The following is a 23,426-nucleotide window of genomic DNA, read 5'->3' on the forward strand; positions in this document are numbered from 1 at the left end:
CTAATTTGATTAGTATCACAATAAGTATTATATTGTAGTTTTAAGCTGTTGTAGACAGTACAGTCTGTTTAATGGGTTATACAGTATTAAGGTCACATCTCATTTTCACAATCAACATGCTCACAGCTGTACAACCCACTGAACATACTGTACTTGTATCCCTCACAGCCTTGTTTTAATTTGTGTCTAATTCAATTTGGTGTTTACCCTGTCTGGCTAAAGTCCATTGTAACCACATTCATCTGTAATTCACAATTGTTGAAAATACATAAAAATGATGACAAATCCAGATGAACTACAACCAAGAAGATGAAGTTGTCATAAATCAGAGTTCAAGGTTTACTTTTATTGTACTGGCAGCAACAGCAAAATTAAAGTCTCACAAAAACTGGAAAACAAATAAAAATCTCTGAACTATATATTCTCTTTTCTTTTGCATTCTTTCCTGATAAGGAGAAGAAAAACAATTGGACAGATGTCATAAGTTCACAGTTTCCATCATGAAACATCAGCTGTAAAGCAAAATAAAAACAGGAATATCCTGCTATTTCATCAGTTTCATATCTTTTGGACATTGAAAAATAAATAAATAATTATTTTTACTTTAAGTTGTTAAGTATGAATAATGCACATCAACTAGCCTAGTTGTACTTTTTAGATTTGTTTTTTTTTTTTTTTTTTTAAGAGCTGTGAAGTTCAGCATGTAATTTTAAAAAGCTGTAACATCCACTGGCAAATCAAGTTTACAGGTATGAGCAAACTGAAATATTTAGGAGCTGTTTCTTATTAAACCACCAATACTAGACTCAAAGTCATATCTGTTTAATGCTGCTTCAAACAATACCCAAGTATTACAAATCCAATAGAAGCAGCCATATATTGTATTCTTTGTACCATTATATAAATGACGGCTTCCATGTTGATACGTGATAATGAAAAAGCTCACCTTTACTCATGGCAGAACATTTTTAAAAGAAATACATATGTTATTCAATTTGATATTAAATACAGAACATATAATTTCTCAGAGTCTTGCTTTAGGAAACAAATATTCAAATGTAAAACTTATAACAGATACCTGTTAATTATAAACCATTATAAAAGCTCACAGAACATAATAAATGGCAACAATCTAGAAAACTTGAGAATGCAACCTTTTCTGCCCCTTCCATGCCAGTTTAAAAAAGCTATAAAATATGTAAGTAGTTGACTTTGAAAAACAATTGAATCCTCCCTTTACAAATTTAAAACCCTAAAAAAGATAAAACTATAAAAATAAATTACATTTAATTAAACATCAGATCTCATGAAATGACAATAGAATGAAATGAAAGAGTAAGATGAAAGCAAAACATTATGCTTTTAAAGAAATAAGCAATAAATAAATCTGTTTTGGACATACATACAAGTAAAGAGAAGAATCAAAGCTCAGCCTCACAGTAATGTGAACGTCAAGTTAAGTTAAAGCTGAACTGGCAAGAAAAAAATAAATAAAACATGCTGTGTTGCATGTTTCTCAAAGGGTCACTGCAGGCAAATACAGTAGGTCTAATTACAAACAGCTAAGGCTTTACACCACTGAGGATCTAAACTACGGTCCACAACTATTACAGGCATTGTTGATATTGTGCGCATGTGATATTTAAAGACTCCTAAGAAAAAGATCAGATTTAGAATGAATCTAGAAAAAAACATAAAAATAATTAGAGCTAGATAGATTGATAGATACTTGTATCAACTGCTTTTGCCCTTTGCTACATCACATTTGAGGTGATTCACAGGTCACACATATTTGTTTTAGCTGGATTTAAATCCTAGATTTAAGACATACTGTGCCATAATAATGAGGCTCAAGACTCAATGGAAATAAACCAATAGTCAAAAAGGTCTTCAAATCATTTTGTAAAGCTGCTGCTTATGGTTACAGCAGTGAAACAAAACTAAAACATCAAAACATCCAATCCTGCAACAAGGGTAATGTGACTAAAAATAGCAAGTGTGCTCTATATTTGGAAATAGCGATCACAAAGAGCTTTGAACCCGCCCCCTGGCTTTGACTTAAATATTTTGTAGATATATTTTGCAAACAAACTCTCTAAAAACTGCATATTTCTAGGTGGTCACGTCCAATGACCACATTTGATGTTATTTACAGGACCAAGGCAGATGTCAATTTAATATTTCCAAGGAATATAGATCATATGAGGACTAGACAAAAGGGTGTTGTCTAGCTAGGTGTGTAACACAGTCAATCTGCTTTCAAGAAACTACGAAGTTTCTATTTATGTTACAATTACACTGTTGTTTGTTAAATCTGGGCCAAATGCCAATATTTAGCAGCTTAAGATTGATCATCGCAATTCTTTGCAAATCTTCAGATGGAGCAAGATTTGGCTCTCTTTCTTGGCTTTGGCTCGCCAAAGTCCTTATCATCATGAGTGCAGGGGCTGAAAGAGCAGGACGAACACAGTGTCTGCGAGAGTCTACGCATCCCCAACCGGAACACACTGTTGGAAAGACTGTAAATGACGCAATTGCAAAAGCTGTTGCTAATTGCTAACCAGGTGGTCACGAAGGAGAGTGCAGGGCTGTCCAGCACATGGGAGCTCTCGAGAAGAAAGTAGAATATGTAGGGGAGCCACAGCATGTAGAAGACACTGGTGATGCGAAAGAGCACCATGGCGTAACGTCGGTCCGGTCCGTGGCCCGTAGGGTGGCCCCCTTCTGCAGTTTCCATCTCCTGGCTGGGAAAGCGTGCCCTTCGTTCACTGATCTCCCGGTTATGCTGCTGGCAGATGCGGAAGATGTGGAAGTATGTGAAACAGACCACAAGGGCCGCAGGGGCATACAGCAGGCACACCACAAAGCCAGTGAAGAGCGCAGACGTGGGCCAAGAGTTGGCACACCATTCAAAGATATCCCCATGGTACCCTGGCTTACCCCAGCCAAAGAATGAAGGTAGAAACACCACGCAAGAGTAGATCCATATGAGAACTATGCAGCAACGAAGGCGGCAGGGTGTTACCAACTGGTTGTAAGATAGGGGCTTTGTAATAGCCAAATATCGGTCCATGCTAATACAAGCCAGACAGGCCATCGAAACGCTCTTGAGAACAGAGATGACGTAGCTGAACACCTGACAGGTGAGTGGCTCTTGGACACCAGCTGGAAAATGAAGCAGCGAAAGGGTGGGCACTAGGCAGCTTAGCCCCACCAACAGATCAGCATAGGCCATAGTCTGGATAAAGTAGCTGGTGGTGTAATGGTGTAACAAAGGGGCACAATGAAACACAAAGATCACGGTCACATTCCCTGCAATGATAAGCACGGTCAGTAATACGATGACGGCTGTCTCCAAGACACAAGCCTCCACAACCTTGTTTTGTCCCCAACCCAGAGGGCAGGAGTGGTTTAGTGACACACTGAAGTAGTTGCTAAGGCTGCCGTTTGCAGTTGGGACCGGTTCAATCAGCCCTGACCGGTTCATTGTTCCGAACCCTGTTCACTTGGATAGGGTTCTATCCTAAATGTAGTGCAGATGGCCTGTGAGCCTGTGTAGATGCCCTCTCTGTGATCTCTTCCAGCAGAACGCAATCTTCTTTCTTTTTCCCTTTTCCTCTGTCTTTCACATGGCTGGATCTCAGTGAAATGAGCATTGGCAAAAATCAATACAGCCCATAAGGAGAGAAAAAAGGGCTCCGAGCTCTCCTCTGAAATCAGTCATGCTTAGAAGCAGTTCCTTAATTGTCAGAGCAGAGATATTTCCTCTGCAAGCAAAACTAGGACTGCTGAAAAAGGCAACAATTACAAAAATGTTGCATGTCTGTGGTGAAGTCCAGCTGGCAATTTGGTCCACAGTTCGGACTGATATTTCAGTATTTGCAGTGAAGTCTGCTAATTCCTTAAGCTGTCCTCACAAGTATACAATGAGCGTGATTTGAGAATGGGTTGTGAAATAAGGACCCGATGATCTACATGATGAATTAAACAAAAAGCACAGGAAGAGATTAGCATAACAATAAAACTTCAATAAGACAAAAATCAGTTAAAAGAAACAACAACATCAGTTACAAGAAACAACAAAGGTGACTAAATAGCTATCAAGAAAGTTCATAGGTCATACTTGCTGTTAAGTGCTTCAAAATCCTAATTTCAAAGGTTCCAAAAGTGTCGACGTTTAATTCATATTAGCTTGTAATTGCACAATCCGTTTACTGTTTCTAAATCTAGCTTTTGGAAAAGGGACCTCTTGGCCAATGTCTCGACTCCCTTTGGTTTTCTATTGTACATATCAAAACACAGACACTCTAAACAAACTTATTGCAGCATCTGGGAGTTATGAGTGCTATAGTTGCGCAGAGCCTGCAGGCATCAGAGTGAGGCAAAACGGAACTAATCAAAATTTCAAGATCATGTTTTGGGGCCACATTGACAGCTTTGGTCTGCTTTGCTCCCAATCCATTTACTTTTCATAAACATTTTCCAAGCGTGTTGGATAGAGGAAAAAGCAGGTCATGTTAAAAATGTAAAAAAGGTACCAGTGTTTCTGAATGAGGTATATAGCTGCTTATGTGAAAGCCGCCTCAGATGGTCTCAAAAAAGAGAAATGGACAGCCATGGGCAAAAGCTTTGTATTTCCACTCATGATACCATAGCATGCAAGACTCTGCAACTGATATGATTAGTTGTACACGCCAAGCTTCTTGCAAGGTCTGATCTGCTGAGGTAGTCCTGATTGTCTCTCCATTAGCCAACTTCCTTACAGCTCATTGTGAACAAGTCTCCTCTTGTGAACAACAAATGGTGAAAAAATGTCGATCCATGTATCACTCCTGCCCTTGTCAGCTTTTCCTGCGACCGCAGGTTGTGAGCAGTTCCTTCTTAGGGTGACAAGCACACTTTTAAAATAAGGATTAAAAACGCATTTCAAAATTTGCACAAGTAAAAAGTTAAGACATGGAATGAATCTATTCCAAACGAGAGCAGAAAAGGAACGCTCATAGCATGTGTCAAGAGCCGAAGAGAAGAATTCCTCACCGATGGTGCTCAGAGATGCTGCGAGTGGCTCGCAGTTTCCTCTCCCCCTCAGAGTCTCTCTCTCTCTCTCTTTTCCACTCTGCCTCTCAATAACATTCGCTCCCTTCTTCCTTTCCCCTCTCTCTCTGCTCCTCTCGCTCAATATCACAATCTCCTCCCTCCCCTTTTGGCGGCACCTGAGGTCCTCTTTCTCACACAACTCCTCCCAGCACAATTCTCTCTTGCTCTCTCTCTCTCCAATCTTTTCAAGGGTCGCCCTCTATTCTCATTATCCTCCTCTTCCTGCACACCCTGAAGATGCTGCCCCAATCAAAAATAATCAAAGATTTCCATCTCCCCTCTTGTCTCCTACAGCTCAGTGGCTCTCCTTGTTTTCTTATCTCTCCTTCAAGTCACTTGCACAGACAAATGGCCAAGCCTAGCAATGCCTGCCCCTTGGTTACAGTTGCCAGGCATTTCAGTTAGCCAGGACCCTTTCTTTACAGCAGCAGCTGACATGGTGCAACAAACAGGAACAAATTAAGAGAGTCCAGGAGGGGGGCCTTCCTGAGCTCTACAATCATGTTCCCCTGGAAGGATATCGTAGCCAAAGCCTACTCTAAATCAATCACAAATGCAACAACAACATCACCAGATTTATTGACAAGTTTGCTAAATATATCTAGATTTGCATTTTTTGAAGGAGATATCAATGCTCACAAGACAGCTAAAGAATAGTGCATTGTCTCAGGGTATTGGTCTGTAAATTAAATGCTGCTTAAGAGCCATCTTCCGTTGTCATGACACTCAGTGTGCATCTTGTTTTCTGTTGGCTGAGCACAAGAATCATAACAATTGTTTTTTTTTCTATGTAAAGTGTAAAAGATGGTTAAATAGATTGAAGAAAGAAAAGGCCAATCGATGTGCAAGCAGACAAGAAAAAAGACCAACTGGAAATCAGTATACAAATATAATGACAACGTCATTGTTGATGGTTAGAATTTGAATCAAGGTAAATCACTGGGAGCTTTTCAAATTGTAATCTTAAATTTCTTAAAAGGAATACATTTAATACAATTTAATTAGAAATAATTTTCTACAAATCTTGTTTTTTTTTTTCTTCAATATAATACAAAGGTTTTGCATCGGTCTGATGTTGTCCAATTGTTTTTCTATGTCTTTGACTCTTGCGCCATGCATTGCTTTTTAGATGCTGTGTCAAATTAAAAGAACTTCAATTTCAAAAAATACACTGAGGCACCTCAGTTCTATTATTTTGCTTTTTAGCTCAACTCTGACTGGTTCTTCAAATGAAAACGTTTAGTTAAATATACAAAATTAAAGAGCAGATTTGTATGGTATTTCAATAATAAAAAAAATTATATATATATATATATATACACACACATACATACACACACACAAATTTGATGCAAAAATAGCAATAAATATTGTTTAGCATGTTGTTAGACCAAATTACAGAGTGAATATGGTGATCCATAGTTTGTAGAACAAGATGCAACAGAGGCATCCAGAGGACTGTATAAATGATTAATCACAAAGGAAGAGAAATTTTGAGATTAACAATGACCATAATCCTCTTCATTTATCAGTGCATTAGCTTTTGATCCTAGTGACTCTGACTGTACAGGGACAGGAAGGGCACTCTGGCTCTCATGACTACACTAGCAGTCAAAGTACAGGTCAGGATGACAATTGGACTTGATTTGGCATCAGTAACAGCACAAGTATTGTGCATGTAGGACATGTCCCTGTCACTTGTGCAATTAATCATTCCTAAAAATGTAATCACTTTTTAAGTCTCTCAACTATTCTTTTCTGATGATGTAACCAAGGCCACATGGGCAGGTACAATTCATATTAACCAATTATATCATAAGTCACTTTCTCACATACAGCCTTTTCCAAAATATTCTAAATTGTTTCTGTTTCAGGTCATGTATGAATATGTCCCATTTTGAAAATACTGGTAAAAGTTAAATTTTGATGCCACGTGTAAAAGCCATAATATTAACAGATGGAGCACATACAAGGCCAGGACGCGCTCACGTAAGAAGTCTTCTTTGGGCCAATAACAACATTCTGATGGAGATGATTTAATTACTTGGGATTCAAAAAATATCTTCAAATTGGACCACGTAAAATGATTCCATCTAGTCGAAGGATATCAAACATATTTAATATTTTAGAGCCAACTAAAGAGGAAATCTAATTTTGTATAATGCTCCACGACTCGTATAGGAAGACATACAGTGAGCAGACAATGGAAATCGAGTGTGCAGGCCACAAAACTGCACCACTAAGAAATGGACCAAGACAAATGCATTAAGTAGAACTTTTAATGGCACTCACCTCCAACTCGCATCATCTTTTTTTTTTTTCCAACTAAGACTGCAACCAAATGTGCTTGGCCCAATTTTTCTGACTGAGAACAGAGTAGCAGCAACACCAAGGGCAGCGCTCCCCATATATCTGTGTTTGTTTACATCTGACTTGTGACTCCTAGAATGGGGACATGCGTTTCTACATGGGTTTGTAATAGGATCAACAAACAACTACATTCATTTAAAATCAAGTGTTTAATGGCATTTTGGTATAGTAGAAAAATGGAAAAAAGATGGAAGCTGTTGCATGTAAATAGCAGGCGTGTTTTACAGATTTACCAGTAAAAGGCAAAACTATATATAAACAGTGATAAAATGACATTGAAAATCTTGATGCAATATCAAAAGAAAAATTATTATGTCAAATTCTATTGGTACAATCACATGGCCCACATTAATTTCTGTTTTAAAATCTCTATTTATATATGCATGCATCTCAAACACTGTTCTATGTCTTTAATAGACCAAATCAAAAACATATTTGCTTAAGATATAAAAGCCATGTCTAAACAGTACTGTAAAAATTTCATTATTAAAATAACAAAGTTTGCTTACACCTACTAATAAAATCCATTGAAAATGTATTATTCTAAACATGCAATAGCTGCTTAGAGGCCCTATTATGCTTTTGGGGATTTTACCTTTACTTTAGTGTGTAATGTAGCTGTTTGTGCATGTAAAAGGTCTGAAAATTTACAAAGCACAAAGTCCATGCAAAAGGGAGTTATTCTCTCCCACAGACAACACTGCTCAAGAACTACACGAAACAGCTGGATTGTAGTCCAGCTTCACTGCGAAAGCAAAACCTCTTTGTTTGGACTTCCAAAAGGCAGACGAATCAGTGGTTAAAATGTATTTTTACCACTATTCCTCAGCAGTACATCCACAACCAATGCCGGATTTTCAAGAGGGTTACTCCAGAAAGATGGTGCAGTTCCCACTTTTGTTGGCGCTTCAGTATCACATCCTGCAAGCATGCTTGATTAATTCTTGATTTATCAGCTACAGAGAGTTCAAATGCAGGGTTTTGTGTTGTAGATACGGTGTACACCCAGTACAACTCTGTAGGCCTCTGCTAACCTGCTAGCTAAATGTTACTGTGTTGAAATAGTTTTCCTAATCAGCTGTGGGCCTACTTTTACCAACAATTGTGTAGAATTATGCAGATTGTTTGTCGTTCTTACTATCATGAATGGTGATCAAGTGTGGAGATGGATTTATTTTTAAAAACAATCATTTTACATCTGCAATTCATGGTAGTGCTCAGCTAACTTGCTATGTAATGTTATTGTTTTGGTAAGGCTTTACTATTCAGCTGTGGACCAGCTTTTACCTAAAACGGTGTAACAAAATCATTGATCTCAGGAGTCTTATATAATTACAGGCTGTAATGTTACGGCCGTTATCCACGGTAGTCCACGGCTAACTTGATCACTAAATGGGAGTAAGCCTCAGTTCTCTGTTCATTGCGGGGGCGAAAAAGTTTCGGCTACACCCATTCCAGCAAAATATGACTAAGTTAGATGCACTACGTGTCTTTTATTTGAAGCTTTGTCATGTACACAATAATCAACAGTGTACTTGTAAGAAAGCTACAAAATTCAAACGTACCATTGTGAACCGTCCTGCTCAAGTCATGCTTGTAAAGGTGGTTCGGGTTGATCAACTTGTTCTTCTAAACTTTTATTATCAGACTCAGACTAGAGCTGGTACGGCAAAAACTGATGCCACTGTAACCATAGTTACAATAGTGTTTACAGCTGTTAAGGAAGCCTGAAACTCAGTTATGGGAGTAAGGGGAGTTACATTTCTAAAAAAAGCGCAACATGGTTGACCAATCACAACAGACTAGGCCAGCTGACCAATGAGAGCAGACTGGGCTTTTCGGGAAGGGGGGCTTTAAAGCGACTGGAGCTAATTCAGAGCATTTGATGTCCAGTATGGGGAAAATAATGTGTGTGTTTTTTTTTTTTTTTAATTAAAGCATGTAAACCTATTCTAGTAGACCCCCCAAAAAATCATGAACCAGTAAATTAGCATAATATGGGCTCTTTAAAATAATTATGTTTGAATGTAGCTAGGGATTTTGCATTTAAAGAACATGCATTATGTTCCTTGGGACCATGTGTAGCAGCGATTCAAACCTCAGCACAAATGACCAAAGAAGCTGACTTCGTGTGGCGTGTTTCCCCATAATCCAAACTGTCATTTCGGTGTCAGCAATGAGCTGACCCTGGCTACACAATCTGAGAACACACACTATTAGGAGGACAGCCTCATCAACTCGTGTGCAGATGGGGGCCAAAATCCATTCCAAATGGTTCTTAAAGGGATATTTCACCCAAATAAACACTTCGTGTTCCACATAAGAGTCAGTCATATAGGTTTGAAACAATGAGAGGGCAAGTACATTTAATTAATTTTCATTTGAACCTTTCCTCTACTATTACTAAGCCATAATGTGGGGCATGATTTAAAAAAAAAAAAAAAAAAGAACATCATATCGCCATTTAAAGACTTGCTCAACAGTGATTGCAGTGTCATTTCAAAAACGAATTACATTGTTTGTGTGTTATTTATTGTCAGGGAAGCAGAACGGGCCACTGATGAGGGAACAAATAGGACGGTTAAAATCCAGAGTTAACACACACACACACACACACACACACTTGTTCTGGGAACAGGAGATGCATTGAGGATCCCGTCCAGTGCAGCTGGCGGGAGACTGGGAAGGCTTGTGAGCAACTATCATGCATCTGTTTCCCTGTAAAATGATGCCAGCTCACCAGCACTTACTGGGCAACAGCTGCTGCAACAGAGACCAAATCCTCACAATTGATTATCTTCATGATAAATTGTTTTTATCTGAAAAAAATTTGAATGGTGCGTGCCAATGGAAGACTCACTGGCAAAGCACTAGGGTGATGCAAGTAGTTGCCAGGGTCTTGCAAGGTGATTGTTAGGATGTTGCTAGGCTGTTGCTTACTGGCCCATGTCAAAAGAGCCCGCCCCCAAGTCTCCCCCAGACATGTCTTGGTACCTCCTTCTATTATAATTATTTGCCCATTTTATCACCCACCAAGCAAAAATACGAATCATCTGATGAATGCTCAATGTTAATGAACACCTACGGCCACCTACTAACCAATTGGCCACAACTCCAACACCCAAATGCAGTTTCACATTACCTTGTCTCTAGGAGTGTAACGTTCTCAGTAAAAAAAAATAAAAAATGAACCGCACTGTTCGGTAAGCACTGGCACAGTTGTCGATTCACCTCAAGTTTAATAACGCATCTGGAACACAAGGTTTGGTTTAGAAAACAAACTATGGTTCCTGTTGTAAAACAATGATTGCTATTTAAGGGCAAACCTGTTGAAGGGTTTACCAAATAGATTATTCTTCGGCTTTGGCAGTAAGATTTTTTTTCAGAACAAAGCATATCCCAAAATGTCCTGAAATATTGACCCTAAAACCCATGATACAAACTGAAACCTGAGAAATTGGAACAGTTACACCCCTCCTTGTCTCCTTCAATCAATTTACTATACCTACAATTTTGCGAACCGATTTTTACATGACGCGTTGAACGAATCGCAGTAGTTTCCTGGTGAAACTAACACTAGAGGTGCTAAAACAACTAATAGGCCTACTTTTATTCCCTTTCATACAAATCACAAGTAAAATGTCAGATTATCTGTTCATAAACATGTACTTTTTACCAGGGTACGAATCCATATGAGAACACGAGTTGACACGCAAGCAGAAAGTGTCAAAGAAGCACCACAAAATTATGTGTTTGCTTGAGCAATTGTGCTTTTCATCTCACATCGGCTTTTTATGACACTATCGGTTATGTTCAGATTTAAGGTAGGTTTTGTTGATTTAAAACACAAGAGCATTAACCTTAAAAACCTCATTTGTTCAGTAAAAAAATGAAACCTCTTTTAGTGCCAAACAGTGGATGTTTTACCACTGAACTGCTGTGATGTGTGAGGAACCACGTAAAATCATTTTACAAAAAGGTCACCATCTTAACAATTTTCATGAGATCAGGCTGGTTTCACAATATCATTAATATATCCCACTTGGATAAGTGCACACCAAACCATATTCCTTAATATAGGCAAATGTATGCCGCTTTTCAATGCAGCCTTTCACAGCTTCAATAAGTTCTAATAATACTGTATGCAAGTTTATCAGCAAGATTTTGCACAGTCATTAATATATGATTCTTCAATTGACAGATGAGCAAATGCCATCCAAACCACCCACACTCAGAACATGCTGCCTGACAACTAAAAAAATAACTATTCTTATAAATCTAAAATATGCACAAAACATGACAAATGCCAAGCTGCTAACGAAACGATCCGCCATCAAAGATTTCATTACATGCTCCATAAAGACCGTAATCTACTTAAGCAGGGTTGTGAAGACTACATAATCAATCCCACAAGTCATTAGAATTAGAAGGTGGTAGAACACAGGCTTGCTGAAAAATGTATAATACAAAATGCTGGACGCAGCCCATTGATTTGTTAGAATGGTAGAAAGGAGCCTTCTTGGCATGATGCATTGTGTTTCATTCTCAGTTACAATCTTGTAATCAAACAATTGACTTTAGTTTAAAGGTCCATGTGCCTCAGCTGATAGCACAATGACTTACCATCTCCCTTTCACATGCCTCTCCAATGTGTATGTGATAAAACATGTACCACAGGGTGTAACTGATTAAAAAGTAGTGTAAAAATCTAGTGTATTACAGTTATGAAGATTAGAGTTTTTTTGCACTACAGAAAACAGAAGAGAGGGAAAAAATGGCTTAAATTGTTACTATAATAATGTCACAATGCAAAAAGAAAAATCATTATTATCCTAAAATAGACCTTTTTTTCCCCCCCCTTTTGATTTTGGAGTGAAATATGACGCTGACATTTCTTTGTTTCAAAAAGAAGTTGACGTGTGAATCCCACAAAGTCTTTTTAAGCCCTGACCTGAGAGAATAACACCTTTAGCAGATCCCTCATGCATCAGACAAAGGTTTTGAAAATGTCAGTTTCACGCTCTTGGAAACACCACACAGGTTTCATTTTAACTGATCCACAGCTCAAGAGAGTGTTAAAAATATATGGACAGATGACATTACATTCGGGTGGAAAGAAAATATGATACATTTTTTAGAATGTAGTACTGAGAAAAAAAATATTTACCCAAGCCAACAAGTACCTGTGGCACTATAACTTACCCTTCAGTTAGTATTATAAGCAGCAGAGTGGAAACGCAACCAATAATTACACATATATAGTTGAGTGCAGAGCTTCCAACAATGTTTTCATTTTTATCAACAGCGCCACAACTGCTGTATCAATATAGTTACGTGAGCTGCAGTGGAGAATGCTCTATATGTAATTAATGAATAAATTATACTCTGTGTCCCATAACACTTAAGGCAGTACAGCGAATAGTTAAAGGTTGAGCTGGAACGGCAGCAGTTTCATCCCATGTGGGTGGCAAGAAGAATTGTAGAACTTGCTCCACCTGGCAATACAGTATATTTTATGTGGCAAGTCAGGATCAGGGTGAGCAGATGTTGGAGTATCCTCACCTCCAGGTGACCTCCAATAACCATCATGTCTGAAATTCACTTAGTGACTAAAAGAAGGGGGTCCTATATTCATAACCATTAATATATTCTCCATTGTGACATTATTTTAATTAAAAGGGAAGCACATTTCTGCCATTTAATTCCCACAATGCAAAACAACAACAATTTTCATTATTGTAGTGCCAAAAAAATATTTTTATATTATATTTCTCACATTTCCCACTCAAGTGCACAAACACACACCCATCTGACCCTAGGTGGTGCTATAATAAACACTTTTACATTTTGGCTCATAACTCTGCAACTGTAAGGGCTAGCATACATTTTTTCCCCCTCTGATTCATTGAGTCATGCGTTACAAAATATGCAGTTGAAGTCAGAAGTTTACATACACTTAGGTTGAAGTCTTTAAAAAGTCATTTTTTAACGTCAAGTCATTTAGGACATCATCTTTGTGCATGACAATTCATTTTTCAGATGAAATTGTTTCAGAATTGTTTCACTTTTAACTGACTATATCACAATTCCAGTGGGTCAGAAGTTTACATACACCAAGTTAACTGTGCCTTTACGCAGCTTGCAAAATTCCAGAAAATTATGTCAAGCATTTAAGTAATTAGCCTATTAGTTAGTTGGCTAATTTGAGTGAATTGGAGGCATTCCTGCAAACTCAGTACTTCTTTGATTGACATCATTAGAAATTCAAAAGAAATCATCAAAGACATCAGGAAAAAAATTTGTGGACCTCCACGAGTCTGGTTCATCCTTGGGAGCAATTTCCAAACACATGAAGGTACCACATTTATCTGTACAAACAATAGTTTCCTGTCTCCTAGAGATGAACGTAGTTTGGTGCAAAGTGCAAATCAATCCCAGAACAACAGCAAAGGACCTTGTGAAGATGCTGGAGGAAACAGGAAGACAAGTATCTATATTCACAGTAAAACCAGCCCTATATCAACATAACCTGAAAGGCTGCTCAGCAAGGAAGTCGCTGCTCCAAAACTGCCATAAAAAAGCCAGACTACAGTTTGCAAATGCACATGGGGGCAACGATCGTACTTTTTGGAGAAATGTTTGGCCATAATGACAATCGTTATGTTTGGAGAATAAAAGAGTGAGGCTCGCAAGCTGAAGAACACCATCCCAACCGTGAAGCATGGGGGATGGCAGTATCATGTTGTGGGGGTGCTTTGCTGCAGTAGGGATTGGAGCACTTCACAAAATAGATGGCATCATGAGGAAGGAAAATTATGTGGATGCATTGAAGCAACATCTCAAGACATCAGCCAAAAAGTTAAGGCTTGGTCGCAATTGGGTCTTACAAATGGATACTGACCCCAAGCATACATCCAAACTTGTGGCAAAATGGCTTAAGCACAAAAAGTCAAGGTATTGGAGTGGCCATCACAAAGCTCTGACCACAATCAGGGCAGAACTGAAAAAGCGTGTGTGAGCAAGGAGGCCTACAAACCTGACTCCGTTACACCAGTTCTGTCTGGAGGAAAGGGCCAAAATTCCAGCAACTTAATGTGAGAAGCTTGTGGAAGGCTACCCAAAATATTTGACCCAAGATAAACAATTTAAAGGGAATGCTACTAAATAATAACAAAGTGTATGTAAACTTCTGACCCACTGGGAATGTGATGAAAGAGATAAAAGCTGAAGTAAATCATCCTCTCTACTATTATTCTGACATTTCACATTCTTAAAATAAAGTAGTGATCCTAACTTAAATGTATTTGGCAAAGGTGTACATATGTAAACTTCTGACTTCAACTGTATATATCTCCGATTTAATTTGTCTAATCCCCCCCCCTTTTCGAAACTCCTAGACCGTAAGTCCCATCGGCACAAAATTTGGTATACATTATCTACAGACCCCCATGACAAAAAGTCAAATAGTTCCAAAGATATTAACTATACAATTACTTCGGTTTAACGTGACTTGAGTAACTGATCAATATCTACTCAACGAAAACTCCAAATATAACCAAACTCTGTACACATAGTCAACAGGACGAAGATATCAGCAAATGTTCGTCCAATTCCACCCCAAGGGGGCACTAAAACAAAAGAAACTGATAACTTTGCAGCCGTTTGAGCGACAAAGATCAAATTAAATATGCATCTTATTTGGTTCAAATGCTGACATATTCTTAAAAAAAATCGATTTGACAAACTGACAAAAATGGCCATCAATGGCCAATCAATTTCAGCACCTTTTAACTTGTATTGGGAATGGCTGAGGGTTATGGAAATCAAACTTAGTATGCATATGCGAGACAGCATTTTAAAGAAGCATGCGAAATTTAGTGGAGATCAGACAATTATGAATGTTTATGCTATTGCATTTTACATGCATGTGAATGGTTGTATATTCTGCAATGTTTCACACAGACACACGTAATTCATATCATATGATAGAACTTCTCTTTTATTTTGTATTTTTTTAAAAAAAATTTTAAAGTCACAATACATTTGTGTGGTAATTAACATTAGCTTAAGCTTAACCAGGAAAATTCCATTAAAAATGTTTCTGTAAAATCTAATTTCTTATTTTCTTTACCGTTTTGGGGTGAATTGTGATTTGGATATGATTTGTGAGATTCCTATAGCCATGCAGACACTTTGGGTGTTGAATGAGCAGTTTTACATTTGCTAATTTAGCACCAGCATGGGTTTTACCACCATTTACACCACCGAGGACTCGTATCCTCTAAATCTGTTAACCTACTACTGTTACCTTGAACATCTATCAATCAAAGCTTTTGATCTAATTTCTTTTAAGTAATTTAAACATCACAACATTCACTCCAAAAGAAGAGATTGACAAGCACCAGACTTTAAACATGGATTACTGAATAATTTCTTGCCAATTTATTTGTTAAAAACTGCAAAAATATTTACTCTTAATGTCATGTTTCTGACAGAGTCAACAATTGTTGCTTCTGTGTGGGAACATTCCAGTTGCTGAACACACTTGGCATGAGAACCAGTTCAACTCCAAGAACAACATGAAAGAAATAGCTGGACAAACATTGTTAAATAAAAAGCAGTAGTTTTCAAAAATAGCAGAGTTCAATCCCAAATAAACCATTTTTGATCTGTAAGTCATGATGAAACTGTTTGAATTTACCGTTACATCGCATTTGAACACACTTTTGCAATGTTCAGCACTCTGTACCATTGGAAACCTTTGACTCACAAGTTCAAAGGGTCAAACGAATATCTAAGCAAAGCATCAATATGGGTAGAAAATTTCTGTATAGTAAATACGGAGTCTGCTATACTACAAAGGCTCATCCTGCTAACAAGGCGAAAACTACAGAAGATCATCAATTTCACCCTTGAAAATGCACATGGAGTTCTTCTGTTCTGCAGACTGTGGCCTTTCCTCAATGAAATTACTTTGATAGACCAAAGCTGGTACAGCACATCAATTTATATCACACTTCAGTAACAACCAAACTAAACGACTGTAGTAGCTCTCTGGGTGCACTTTACTGTTAAGCGTGAGCTAAAATGACAGCAATGGTCCCTTGTTTCAAGTAACCATTAAGCCAAGCACACACAACAAGACTTGGGGCCAAAATGTTGGGGCCGTTTTTCCACATCCCAGTGTAAATTTCCTCAACAGCATGGTACGTGTGGACTGTATACACACAGCCCAGTTTTTATAGACACACGAACAGTATGCATCTGCACATCACCGGTGCAAACTCCACAAAACTGCTTTTTTGTTGTCAAATGACATATTGAAAAGAAACTCTCCTGCTGCTACATGCTTGACTTTGTGAAACCAAATTTTAGATAAAATTACAGTAGGAAAGGAGAATGATTTCGTAGTTGTGTAAACAACTTTTCTGCAATAAGTATACACCCTCATTTGAACAAAAAAAATAAAGTCTTTAAATGTGCACAGGGCTATTGTCTTGCAGTGTACCCTTGACTTTACGTAACGAGACACATAACTGCGTTCCACAGGATGAATGGATGGGGCTCGGTTTTGAAAGTCGTGGCACTTGCAAGGACATGCATGCATGACGGTAATCAGCAACAAGGGAATAAAAAAGGGATTTTGAAGAAAATAAGAGGTGAAAGGAGCTGTAATGGTTGTCATCTCTTACCTTAGTGATGAGAATGCGGTAGTGATCAAGCAGAGCCTGATCATTTGGGCAGCCAGACAGGAGCTGCCAAACTTCAGCTCGTAAGGCCTCTGGGATCCCAGGCTTTACCAGAGCAGCCAGGCCCTTGGGCCGCGCCGACAGGTTTGCGTGCCTGACAGGTGGAACACTGAGTCACTACAACTACAAAATAGAGCTTTGTTGTGCTACAATGCTTAATAAAGTCTTTACAAAGGTTAAAGATGATACTCAAAGTCTGGCCAATTTGTCAAAACTTGCCAACCTTTATTTTTTGGAGAAGTACAAGTTTGTAGTTAATATCTGACGGTCTTTAGCTCTATTAAAATTGTAAAGACTAACATTTCAAATTAGTTTGAATAGTTGATGTACCACATTACTTCAACTCAAGTCTTAAGCAAACAACAACATCTGTGAAAGCAGCATGTCTCAAGTTGTGCTGAAAGTCTTACCATCTGTTGAGGATTCCTCCCCAGGATTCCAGAATCTTCTCGGGACAGTCCTTCGACACGTCTCCAGTCCCACTAGAGATTTCACTGTCACTATCTGTGCAACAGGGGACACAGACAATACTGTAGCTTTCAATATGTTCTTGGCCCAAAACAAACATTTGTTCTAAATATCAGTTGTAAAACCGACTAACCGCAATTACCATTTGAATGATATCCGTAACGGTACAAATTATTAAATTAATGGACGCCGTAGCCTAGTGGTTTAAGATCTGTGATGGTAATTGAAAGGTTGCTGGATTAAACGGAGTAACAGACAATCCATGAACCATCACCATTGTGCCTGGTAAGTGAAATGCAATAAAGCTCAGTCACATTTACGTTTGAGCGATTAAATTCTGAATTATCAGGAAGTCCATATGAAAGACTTCCAGAGGCGAAGAAATTTCCCCATGTGAATTTCGCGTGGGGTTTAAGATCTGGCGCAAATTTGCAGCGTCAACAAATAAAAAGTTGATTGGTTTGACAGTGAAGTCTGTGTGGGCAGTGGTTCATATACACTTAAAGATAATTTTATTAGGAACATCAGTACACCTATTTATTCATGCAAAAATCTAATCACCTGATCATGTGGCAGCAGTGCAATGCATAAAACTAATCGGATACAGGTCAGGAGCTTCAGTTAATGTTCACATCAACCATCAGCATGGGGAAAAATTTGATCTCAATGATTTTGACCGTGGCATGAGTGTTGGTGCCAGATATGCTGGTATTAATATTTCTGTAACTGCTGATCTCCTGGAATTTTCATGCACAAAAAGAGTTTCAAGAGTTTACTCAGAATGGTGCCAAAAACAAAAAACATCCAATGAGCGGCAGTTCTGTGGATGGAAATGCCTTGTTGATAGAGATCTACGGAGAATGGCCAGATTGGTTAAGCTGAGATAAAGGCTACGGTAACTCAGATAACCACTCTGAGATGCTATTCTGCTCACTACAATTGTACAGAGTACACAGCACATCAAACCTAGGGAGGCAGATGGGCTACAACAGCACAAGACCACATCTAGCACTTTATTAGGAACTTTGAGTTCCTAATAAAGTGCTCAGTGATTGAATAGCTAAACTGAATATTTGCAATAGACGAGAAAATAATTTAAGCAATGATTTCTTTATAACTTAACTCACCCAGAGTATAAAGTGCATTATAAAAAATAAAAAGAAGATGCTTCATAACAAGTAGGTTTCACATGCACTTAACATCCACCCATGCCTTCTTCACCTACGGAATTTCGCTGTGAAAAGGTAAATGTGACAGATAATATATTTGGCCATTTTGAGATTATCAGCATTGGATGGTAACTGTACCTACTTTGCAGAATAAATGAGGTAGTATTTTGTCAAATTTGTGCAAAAGCGTTAATTTAATTTTAACCATTAAAATAGCAAAGAAGCACCCTGCTCTCTAAATATCTAGGGCCATTTTATATAAAACTTGTTTTAGATATTTGTTTACACTAAGTCACTATCGATTTATTAATTTTTTACAGCACTTTGGTTCAACTGTTGTTGTTATTAAATGTGTTTTAAAAATACATTTGATGACTAAATAAAGGTATCAACATTGGACATTCATAAACCAATATCGGTCAATGATTAAATCGCATTGTGCCTGTTTAGGACACTGTTTTGAGTTTTGGGTCAGCTAAATTACAACCATAGTGGAAAGTAGTAAGTGCCGAGCTGTGATCCACATTTCTGAGATGAAAAGCACTCCACTCCCACTTTAATCTCAGGTCCCAAACTCTGGTGACAGTATATGCCCCGTGGCTGGAAGATGCATTCTGTCCTGTCACCCCCTACTGAGTGTGTACACATAGTTGGCAAATATCACTCCTACAACTCCCTACTGGGCAAGGATTATTAGGGCCCAAGATTACTGTAACATGCGTGAAAACTCGACCATTAGTGCCTTATGGCATGCAGGGGGCTCTGTAGCTCCACCTAGTAGACGGACATGTTCGGGGGGGCTCTGTAGCACATCCCTTTTGAGCAACCCTTACCAAACTTTGTACACCTAGATCTCATCAAGTTTGACAACTTTTGCGCACACAGTCATAAGCTCTGCCCAACAGGAAGTCTGCCATTTTGGACTGTTTGAAAAATGCCTGCTCTGAAATTTGAAATACTAGGGATTTCATCTAGGGATTTCATGCTAAAAGTACCAAATGTGGGTGACATCATGCCAAAACATTGCTGATGCTAAATTGATTTTGAAAGAGATTCGATATTTTTAATATCGAACAGTGTTGCCATGGCGATGCACAAAATTAAATGGCAAAACAGGGAAACAGGAATTGACTAATATCTTCAAACAGATTTTGAAATCGTCCTCATACATTTACCCAAATTGCTTCAACATTTTTTAGAATTATGTCAAATGCCTGTGTCCACCTTGCATTATTTTCAGAAAGCCACCGGGTGGAAATGGACATGTTGTGCTTGGACCTGTCATCTGCTTGCAGCTATATTTTTACTATGACGTGTTTGGATGCTGCACAGCACAACTACTAAATAAGAGAACAGTCCTTGCAGCATTCAGAAGTTTGTTTTATGGGTTATACACTTGCACTAGTCAGGGCTGTATGCCACTGCAGAGTGCCAAGATTACTTTTACGCCTTGAGGAGATAAAGAAAATGTCTTGGACTCAATGTCAACAAAAGGTCATTAAGAGCCGACCAGCCCTCAGAGACCATATCTCAAGGTCTGCGGCCACAACAGGCCTGCGCATAAAGTCATTTAGAGATAAAAGTGAGGGAATGAATGACAATGCATCTGGTGGTGACAACTATTTATCTCTATGCATCTCAAAACATTTGAGAGTGCTGTGATTAAACATATGGCATTTAATGACGCAGTGGTAAACACAACAAAAACAGTGCTATAGGTCTTGCACGACTACAAACTTTCACTAGTCAAGTAATTAGTAGCCATGAAAAGTAGTCAACTCGAAGGCGGGCAAATTACTCAAAATATGCAGTGCAGCATTAGACCAGAAACACTTTAAGCAAGTACATGTAAGCAAATGAGAGCACTTGGCCAATGCGCAGTCTGTTTGAACATGCTTAACCTGCATTCTTGAGTTACTTTGTTGGTAACAAGCCTCAGTACTCAAGGGGATGACAGAGTTATCTTTAAATGTCAGTGCCATGTGGATGAGTTATTATTCTATAAACATAGTCTTCACCTTAATTGTTCAGCAATATTCTCTTTAAACTGTTGATAGGCTGACACAGTAGTTGGCTTGAAAGAAAATGCTCACCATATTGGCGGATTAGGGCTGAAACGATTAGTAGACAATAAAAAGTGAGTGCATTTTTACTGAATTAAACTTAATAAAATCTATTTATCCTTGGAATTCAGTGAATGTCATTTAGAGATATTTTTGTCCTCTTTATTGTTAGTAAGCACTTTTAATACAACCTTTTAAGTCAAGCTGATTTTTTTACTTCTGCTGTAGCAATCAATGTATAGAACAAGTGAACTGCAGTCATGTGACCATCCCCCACCACGTAGCCGAACAAATCAACAAGCCGATTTAAGGTTGAAGTATATTTCGGGTTTTCCACGTGACGCAAGTTTCATCTTCAGCATAGTGCACATGGATTGTCCGCATACAGGCAACATTTTCTGGACAACAGGACATGCACATCCATCTATGCATGCACCAGCCGTTGACTCTACTAAAATTATCACAAAGCAATCATAGCACATATACGTCAAGCTTATTCCACACAGGCTTGCTGTCAAGAGTACTTTGAAAGGCTACAGCAATTGACTGTGCACAAACTATGTCCTAGCCTTAATTGGTCCAACCCAATTGTGCAAGCGGAAGCAAGTAATCATGTGAAGATCTTCAAATAATTAACAAAAGAGCCACTTCTTCATTAAAACAAAATGGGATTAATTTACGGGTCGCCAACCTGACGACAAGCACGCAGCAATGGTTTTGTTGGAAAGCAGCAGATTCCTTCGAGGTGTCCTGCCATGAACACAATGCTTGATTAATGTTTTCTGTATAGTAGACTAATGAACAGAGATGCTAACCAGTTCCAATGATTCCTTCAAGTCTTTAGCTGTCACTCTAGGGTTATTCATTACCTAATTGAGCATTCAGCTGGTCATCTGTGCTGGACAGCCACTTCTAGTGAGAGTAGCCACAGTACTAAATTGTCTCCATTTATAGACCATTTGTCTAACGGAGGACAGATGAATAAATATAAGCTCTTCAAGATGAATTTGTAACCCTTTCCAGCTTTATGCAAAGCAACAATTCTTCTGAGATCTATTTTGAGAGACATGGTCCACTTCAGCAGATTTTTCTTGTGAATAACACAACATTTGAGTTCTTTTTAAGTTATCGACTGTGCGTGAAAACTATGTCCTAGCCTTAATTGGTGCAACCGCAAGTGTATGACCATAAGCAAGTAATCATGCAAAGCTCTTCAAATAAGGAACAAAAAAAGCTATTTTTCTGTCATAACACAATAGGGATTAATTTACAAATCACCAACCTGAGGACTTCGGCTTTACACAGCATAGCTTTTTGAGCCCATTTACAAATGTACATGACCTCCAGCGAGTGCCTCAAATTGCATTCTTTTTACAATCCTCCAAGTGAGGTCTTGTACACAGTGGTTTCTTTTGAAATTCTTTTAAAGGGCATCTTTTTACATTTACTGCACAAGTAGCTTGGCAACGTTGTGAAAAAAGACCAAGATAGGGAGAGAGAGAGACAGAGCGAGAGAAAGAGAGACAAGCCTTGAGCAGAGCCTCTGTTGCAAGGTGACATAGCAGTTCAGTAGCAGATGTGGGTGGATGAATCCTCTTTTCCATCTGCCTTCCTAATATATCTCAGAGAGAGAAATCTGGCCAGGGCAACACTTCCAAAAACAACAACAACTTAGTTGTATAGCCCAGAAATCAAGGCTTGGAACAAATTGTGCAAAGCAAAGGTGGGATTGTTCTCTTTTTTTCAAAGGCTGAATAAAAATCATTCATGCTTTAGTGAATGGTTTATAGAGCAGGTACACAGACAGTTGAGTATGGAAATAGCAAAAACAATAGTTAAGTATGTGGTAAATAAATTAGGTATTGATGATATATATATTTGTTTTAGAAATAACAGATCTTGTCCTATATCCTTTATGTTATCAAAGATGGGAGCACATGAAAAGGTTTGCTTTGCAAACTGCTTAGCCTATGGAAATCTTGCCCATATTGTACTTAACATGACATGTTCAAGTTTTATTTCTGCTCTGTTTTGCCAACATATGGAGTACCTGAGATCAGAAGATGTATTCTTCTAAAAATAGGCTTATACTGCTGAATGACCTCCAAATCTGGCAACCCACATCATTACCTTTATTATGCAAATAGTTCTGAATTCTGCTGAGCTCTACCATTAAGGAGTTATGTTGCAACATAAGACTATGTGCTTATCGTAAGAAATTATAGAACGCATGCTTAGAAAAAAACCTAAAGTAATATTCTGAATATGTTTGCAAAAAGTCCAAGTGAACACTACTAGTCAAAAGTTGGGACCCACCTGACTGAATGTATGTTTCTCATGATATTAAAAAAACCTTTTGATGTGAAGGTTTATGCTTGTATGCTTAAAATTAGTTTTGTAGACAAATATAAATTGTGTCTACGTTTGAATTTCTTTATATATAACTAAACATGTTTCGACTGAGTGGACTACAGTAAATTACAGAATTTTCATTTTTGGTAGCACGATCC

At 38.2% G+C, this 23,426-nt stretch overlaps 2 protein-coding genes across 4 annotated transcripts in view; both read right to left on the reverse strand.

Annotated features, from left to right (window-relative positions):
- The window catches only part of rabgap1l (RAB GTPase activating protein 1-like), a 114,199-nt gene that overhangs the window by 63,917 nt on the left and 26,856 nt on the right, over positions 1 to 23,426 (reverse strand). For both annotated transcript variants that reach the window (XM_052123879.1, XM_052123880.1), the window contains exons 12-13: positions 17,627 to 17,720; positions 17,160 to 17,310 (exon numbers count right to left, since the gene is read on the reverse strand). In XM_052123879.1, coding sequence (XP_051979839.1) covers positions 17,160 to 17,310; positions 17,627 to 17,720 — 245 coding nt within the window. The remainder of the gene's footprint in view (positions 1 to 17,159; positions 17,311 to 17,626; positions 17,721 to 23,426) is intronic.
- On the reverse strand, positions 343 to 5,070 carry gpr52 (G protein-coupled receptor 52). Of its 2 annotated transcripts, none has more exons than XM_052123885.1 (2): positions 4,539 to 5,070; positions 343 to 3,971 (listed from the first exon to the last, which is right to left on the reverse strand). In XM_052123885.1, the coding sequence occupies exon 2, from the start codon at positions 3,485 to 3,487 to the stop codon at positions 2,375 to 2,377; it is 1,113 nt and encodes a 370-aa protein (XP_051979845.1). In that variant the 5' UTR covers positions 3,488 to 3,971; positions 4,539 to 5,070; the 3' UTR covers positions 343 to 2,374. The 2 variants fall into 2 exon arrangements, with proteins under 2 accessions (XP_051979845.1, XP_051979844.1); XM_052123884.1 differs by having other exon boundaries at positions 4,124 to 5,070.

This window comes from Xyrauchen texanus, chromosome 50 (genome assembly GCF_025860055.1).
Source record: "Xyrauchen texanus isolate HMW12.3.18 chromosome 50, RBS_HiC_50CHRs, whole genome shotgun sequence".
NCBI classification, from domain to species: domain Eukaryota; kingdom Metazoa; phylum Chordata; class Actinopteri; order Cypriniformes; family Catostomidae; genus Xyrauchen; species Xyrauchen texanus.

Excerpts from the sequence above, each read along its gene's own strand:
- gpr52 (XM_052123885.1), bottom strand. The coding sequence starts at position 3,487 with ATGAACCGGTCAGGGCTGATTGAACCGGTCCCAACTGCAAACGGCAGC.